Source organism: Trachymyrmex septentrionalis, unplaced genomic scaffold (genome assembly GCF_001594115.1).
Source record: "Trachymyrmex septentrionalis isolate Tsep2-gDNA-1 unplaced genomic scaffold, Tsep1.0 scaffold9, whole genome shotgun sequence".
Lineage (NCBI taxonomy): Eukaryota > Metazoa > Arthropoda > Insecta > Hymenoptera > Formicidae > Trachymyrmex > Trachymyrmex septentrionalis.
The window spans coordinates 4,799,809-4,805,808 of record NW_017306091.1 but is presented as its reverse complement, the minus strand read 5'-3'; the positions used below and the strand labels follow the sequence as shown (position 1 = coordinate 4,805,808).

The following is a 6,000-nucleotide window of genomic DNA, read 5'->3' as shown; positions in this document are numbered from 1 at the left end:
TATATATATATCTACGTGCATATATATAATTAACAGATTACAGATACATATTTGTATGGCAAATAATTTAATTTGTGTACTTACGGTAGAAAAGAGATTTCGCTGCAAAGGAACGTAAGAATGAAGTTGCGCCGGCGTGATCGTATTGTATAATTGCGGTCTTTGACCTAATGCACTGCATGGAGTATCTAAGAGAATACGATCGAAATAATTTTCTTCGAATGGAGGTCCGTCGGTATGGACGAAACTATGCTCTCCTTCGATGACAGCCTTTGTAGCGTCACAACAAAATATTTTTATATTTTTATCATTACATTTTTCCTTAAATCGTTTCACTTTACCTGAATTTTTCTCCAGAGCTATTATTGTACCCTGAAAATTATATCAAAGATGATAATTAAAGTGAATACACTACATATTTACTTTTTTTCTGAATGTTATCGTTTCGTGCTTGTGCGAATTTAAATAAGTAGATAAAATGTACACAGTAATTGGAAAGAATAATGATATGTTATGTGCTGTGTAACAAAAAAATTCTTTTTTTCTTTAAACATTTACCTGTCCTTTCATAAGCAAGGAGATATGTGTGGTTTTGTTGCCAGGTGCAGCACACATGTCTAGGATTGTTTCACCTGGTTGAGGATTTAAAACTAGGCTACACACAATAGAGGGCAAATTTTGTAATAATGCATGTGGTCTCAAAGATTCATTATTTACATTCAATTGTGGAACTCGTGAGATTACATCAGTCATAATTATTGCAATACCACTGGAAAATAATTTAGTAGAAAATAGAAAAGATTTAATAACGCGAATAAAGTTATCATGCGTGTAACATTTTAACATTTAAATATTGTGTAACATCTATAATTTAAATGTGATGGTTCTTTATAAACCATCTATTCTAACGTAATTAAGTAAGTCAGCTTCTATTCTCGGGTATATTTGAAATTCTATACCGTGGATTTCTAGCTGCTTTGCAAAATAATTCTTTCCTTGTTTGTCGAAGAATGCCGTTACCTAAATATATCTTATTACTATTTGCATATGGTTTAATTAAACCTTTCTTACATTGACCAGTAACATCAGCAAACACACTAACTTTAGTATTAATACTTAAACCTATAATTAAATAAATTTTATTATAAGATTCTTTTACGGATACTTTTAATTACAGAAAGAATTCTGTGTACACAGAGATTCTACCATTTGGCATTCCAATAACGCCAGGAGCATAAATATGAGAACCTCTTAATACAGCCGCACCACATATAGCGTCAACGATAATTTCATTTGGATATATCTTTAAATCAAGAGATATCGAAAAATCCCAACTGTCGACTGCAACTATTCCATTTGGAAGATCCGGTAAGAAGTGAATAGATGGATCCGGTTTGCCATCCTAACGTAATATACAAGTAGGTATCACATGTAAAATTTTCTTGTAAAAAAAAGTACGTATCTAGAAATGATATCTAGAATATATACTATACAGAATATATCCAGGACAAATCACATTTTTTTTTGTTTTGGAATTACGAAGGTTTAAGGAATAATAATGTATCTCAGATATGTCAAGATTATATAATGTCTTGGAAATATACGAGAAATATTTCAGTGTAAGTGTAAGTGTTTAAGTGTGTTTTTTTTATAATATAGTTTGTGACTGAAAAACAACTCATATATATGTCACAATTGCTTCTTATTGTAGTAAGATTAGCATTAAAATTATTAAATATCATATTTATGTATTACTAAAAAAAATTGATTTATCTGACGTACCTGCTTTAATGCTTTACATAAATTGTTCAGATCGTTCGTATAATAATCCGTAAAACGATCTAGTCGATAAAAGCTCTTTTTAGGTGTTGTACATAACCATTTACATAGAGCATCAACCTTTTCCTACAATTTTTGTTTTTCTTTAATGCAAATAGAAAATATTTGATTTTGCGTAATAGCAGTGAGATAATTTTCGAAAATTTTATTAAAATACCTCAATTTCAGATTGTTCCAAGTATTTATCGTTAGTTATCGCTTTTTTCAAGTCTTCCCTTAATTCATCACATATTTCAAGCTTATGTTTAAAGGGCAAACAATGCACTTGTAATGACATCTCTCTTTTTCTATTTTTCTATTTTTCTTATTTATCTTCATACGAATCTTGGTGCAATTGCTCAATTATTATTCAGCAGTTAGTTGAACATCTAATATAGGATAATTATTGGTACAATTTATAATTTAGATGGATATTTTTAGATCCAGAAACATTTCCGCGGCGAAATTTTAAATATCTTCTGAATTATTGTTCAAAATCTCTCTTAACATCACATATAGGAATATATTTTATTAACTAGGAAGTTTCTATTTAACCATTTGGTAAAAATGAAGAATTTGAAGACTAATCGATTATACAAAACATAACGGTTGATAAAACTCTCGCATAAAAATTTTTTCTATTTTCATAACAGTTCTCATTTGCTATGCAGCTATTTACTTTTATGTAGCAAGTTTAGAGTGTTAGTAGTGTAATTAGGAAACAAAGAAACTATCAATTTTTGACATTTACGGGACATGACAACATCCTGTGTGAGTAAATGGAGGTTTGTATATACAAAACCACTTGTGCGCTTTTCACATATTTAATTATTATCATTGCTATCCTAGTAAATATCAACTAACAGCTGGTAACATGATATCAATATTATATTTTCCTATTCAACATTGTAACTGTTACATATATAAAAGCATTATATATTATACTTATTTGTTGAATGAGAAAATTAGAATACTCATGCAATGATATGTGTCACTGTTATTAGGGTTTGTTCGAGATGATTATTTAAAAATAAAAAAAATAAATGTCTTAAATTTATGATTATCCATAGCATATAATTAACAATACCAATAAACTAATATAATTAAAATTATCTGGACAATACGTGTTGTAATAAATTAATTTTTCTTTTGTGTATAGACACTCGCGATAAATTAATATGATACTCATTTTATATTTTTAATACAGTTTTGATCAATATGCCACAAACAAAATGTCTACCTTTGGAAGAGTATCAACAACTTTGTTTAGATTTAGATCGAATACGCCGAGAAACTGCGAGTCTTCATCAAAAATTATGTCATGCTAGAAGAAATTTAGACGAGGAAAAACGTAAACGTCGAAGGATTGAACATCATAAAAACTTGTTGGTAAAACTTCTTCTAGCATTAATTTCCTAAGCTCTCTTATAAAAAATTGTTTTAAAGATATATGTATCATTAAATTAGAAAATATTTATCATTTAGTTTTAAAGCATGTATATTTGTGTTTCAAAGGAAAGCCAAATCAACATGGCTAAAAAAATATTATTTCATGACATAGAAGTAACCTTGAACGAAGATGTAAGAAAGAAACTAGAATTTCTGAACAAACCCGAAGTAGAATATAAAAGTAATAATTCAACCGTCCAAGACAAATGGAGTGATAGACAGTAGGTATAGACCTAGCGTAAAGTATTGTATAATATATATTCTATTTACACGAAAATTCGATAATTTTTATAGTCTAACTACAATAGTGGAAACGGATTCTACGGGTTCGATATTAAGTGACTTAAATTGTTTATCCAAGTCAGAAGATGATTTGGATACCGATACTATTATAAAGGTTCAGAGAGAAAAAAAGTGGAAAGAGTATAAACCTAGTGGTGAATATTCTATGAATAAACAGTGTGGCACATTAGATAAAATTGTAGAATTTAATTCGCCAGATAGAGTAACAGCGAAAATTAAGGTAAAAGATAGTGCACGCTCTGTACCTGTCACAACCCAAATTGCATCTAGCAAAGAAAATATTGATTCTAAATTATCCAAGATCGAATCGTCTTCTGTTAATCATAGCTTTATATCAAAGATAGTTATTAAACCGGAAACATGTATTCCATGTGGTAAGAGGTAATATCTATGAAAATGATTAGCGACAGTTGTATAATGAGGAAATAATTTAGATCATTAAGAGCCTGTTGTTCCACCTTTTGGTAAATTTTACCTGTGAGGTAAATTTGTCAATCCGCGCATATGATTGAGTAATCTTGCTACTTACCTAACAGATAAAATTTACCAAAAGATGGAACAACCGGTCCTAAGTTATATATCTCATCTCCCTTCTGTTTAATGTCAGGATCAGGTTTGGAAAGATAGCACTGAAATGTAGAAATTGTCCCGTTACATGTCACACAGAATGCAAGATTCAAGTTACTTTAATTTCATGTGAATGCAGAAAATCAGCAACATTATTCGGTGGATCTGTAAGTACTGCACGAAATAATAACACAACACTTTTGTGTCACAATTCATATTTCAGGTTGTCATGAAGTAAATACGATGCTAGGAAATTTGTTACTTAACTGGTGGACTAATCTGGAAATATAAAAAACACTGTACCGCGATTAAATTTAATTAAATCTTAATTTAATTATCATTATAAACTATAAACTATAAACTATTGTTGATAGCTAGATTACTGACGATTATTGATAGATATCTAACTGAAAATATGCTATTATATAATTGGAGATATTCAATAAATTTGTAGCATTTATATGTACATATATAATGGTCGTTGCTTTCTGTAGCTTTCTACCCAACTACGCATCAACTACGCAATATCCACGTTTCAGCACGTTTCACGCTGTAATGGGCTTTCTACAATAAGATATTATCCTAGGTCCACAATAGACTTTTAAGCTATAAGAAAGGACGAATCATAATCAATTAAAATACAGACTTTTGCATAACACATGAGACATAAGAAGATGAACCAATCAAAGTCCTTTATTTCCTTCCTTTCTGTGATATATAGAACTCTGATTGCTTGATTTTTTATGCCTCATGTTTTATGCGTTATGCAAGAGTCTGTGCTCCCCGCTTTATTCTCCTCGCATTTGGCCGTAAGCCCGGATCTACAATCGAATTTTAAGCCTTAAGCGGGAAGCACAAACTCTTGCATAACGCATAACACGTAATGCATAAAAATTGAACCAATCAATGTCCTTCGTTTCCTTCCTTTTCATAAAATAAAAAACTGATTGCTTGAATTTCTTATGCTTTATGTATTATGCGTTATGCAAGAGTCTGTGCTCCCCGCTTTAACAATAGGATTTAAGCCTTAAGTCATAAGAAATGGACGAATCATAATCATTGGCTGCATTTAGCAGACTCAACAGTTGAATGAGCACTCGTTGCTATTGATATATTCTTCTAGATCTAAAATCTGATTGGACGATCTAAAAGAATATACCAACAGCAGCAAGTCCTTACATAACTGTTGAATTTGCTGAACGCAGCCAATTATTCTTCTCGCATTCGACTGTAATCCCGAATCTACAATAGATTTTTAAGCCGTAAGCCATAAGAAATGAATGAATTACAATTGATTATTCTTCTCAAATTCGGTTGTAATTGATCAGTTTCTTACAGCTTAAGACTTAAAACACCTATTGTAGATCCGGACTAATTGATCAATTTTTTACGGCTTAAAACGCCTATTGTAAATCCGTATTAGAGTTCTAGACTACATTCCAAAACTTCCTCTTCGAGAAAGATCTTATATGCTATAGTATACATTATGTACTGCATACTTCGAGTAAAATTTTCCTCAGAGAGGAAATTTTGAAACGTAGCCCTGATAGAAGTGTGCCGACTATCGATTCTTTCACATGGATAATTGGCACGCTTTTATTGTGTGGATGTAGTACAGATATGAACCACATCCACTTTCGGCAATACAATATTTTATCGACGTGTCAGTAAATGGATCCCGGCCGGTTATTCCATCTTTTGATAAATTTTACTGTGAGATAAATCTGGTAATCCACGCATGTGATTGCATTGTAATCTTGCTACTTACCCAACAGCTAAAATTTACCAAAAGATGGAACAACCGATAGTAACCCATAGTTACGCAGTTCTCAAACCGAAAGTGGATGTACTGGTGGTAGTTTA

The 6,000-nt window shown here is 31.0% G+C and overlaps 3 protein-coding genes across 11 annotated transcripts in view; 2 read left to right on the top strand and 1 right to left on the bottom strand.

The window, feature by feature from the left end:
* The window catches only part of LOC108755801 (deleted in lung and esophageal cancer protein 1 homolog), a 4,470-nt gene extending 3,204 nt beyond the window's left edge, over window positions 1–1,266 (top strand). For 2 of the 3 annotated variants that reach the window (XM_018499076.1, XM_018499073.1), the window contains exon 8: window positions 1,178–1,253. The gene's annotated coding sequence lies outside the window, so the exon portion shown is untranslated. Of the gene's footprint in view, window positions 1–1,177 lie in introns of all 3 variants that reach the window. The other variant, XM_018499075.1, reaches the window with a different exon arrangement.
* Window positions 1–4,415, bottom strand: part of LOC108755800 (putative methyltransferase NSUN6) — a 4,860-nt gene extending 445 nt beyond the window's left edge. The window contains exons 1-8 of one of the 4 annotated variants that reach the window (XM_018499071.1): window positions 4,336–4,415; window positions 4,100–4,199; window positions 1,997–2,207; window positions 1,783–1,905; window positions 1,207–1,402; window positions 960–1,122; window positions 559–769; window positions 85–372 (exon numbers count right to left, since the gene is read on the bottom strand). In XM_018499071.1, coding sequence (XP_018354573.1) covers window positions 85–372; window positions 559–769; window positions 960–1,122; window positions 1,207–1,402; window positions 1,783–1,905; window positions 1,997–2,116 — 1,101 coding nt within the window. In that variant the 5' untranslated portion in view covers window positions 2,117–2,207; window positions 4,100–4,199; window positions 4,336–4,415. Of the gene's footprint in view, window positions 1–84; window positions 373–558; window positions 770–959; window positions 1,123–1,206; window positions 1,403–1,782; window positions 1,906–1,996; window positions 2,321–3,815; window positions 3,893–4,099; window positions 4,257–4,335 lie in introns of those variants that run through there. The other 3 variants (XM_018499068.1, XM_018499070.1, XM_018499069.1) reach the window with 3 other exon arrangements.
* On the top strand, window positions 1,342–4,444 carry LOC108755802 (rac GTPase-activating protein 1-like). Of its 4 annotated transcripts, XM_018499079.1 has the most exons (6): window positions 1,342–1,418; window positions 3,026–3,207; window positions 3,334–3,488; window positions 3,562–3,951; window positions 4,178–4,304; window positions 4,361–4,444. In XM_018499079.1, exons 2-6 carry the CDS (start codon window positions 3,037–3,039, stop codon window positions 4,373–4,375), a joined length of 858 nt encoding a protein of 285 aa, XP_018354581.1. In that variant the 5' UTR covers window positions 1,342–1,418; window positions 3,026–3,036; the 3' UTR covers window positions 4,376–4,444. The 4 variants fall into 4 exon arrangements, with proteins under 4 accessions (XP_018354581.1, XP_018354579.1, XP_018354582.1 ...); XM_018499077.1 differs by having other exon boundaries at window positions 4,178–4,381; XM_018499080.1 differs by lacking the exon at window positions 4,361–4,444 and having other exon boundaries at window positions 3,562–3,944; window positions 4,178–4,282.
* The last annotated feature ends 1,556 nt before the right edge of the window (window positions 4,445–6,000 follow it).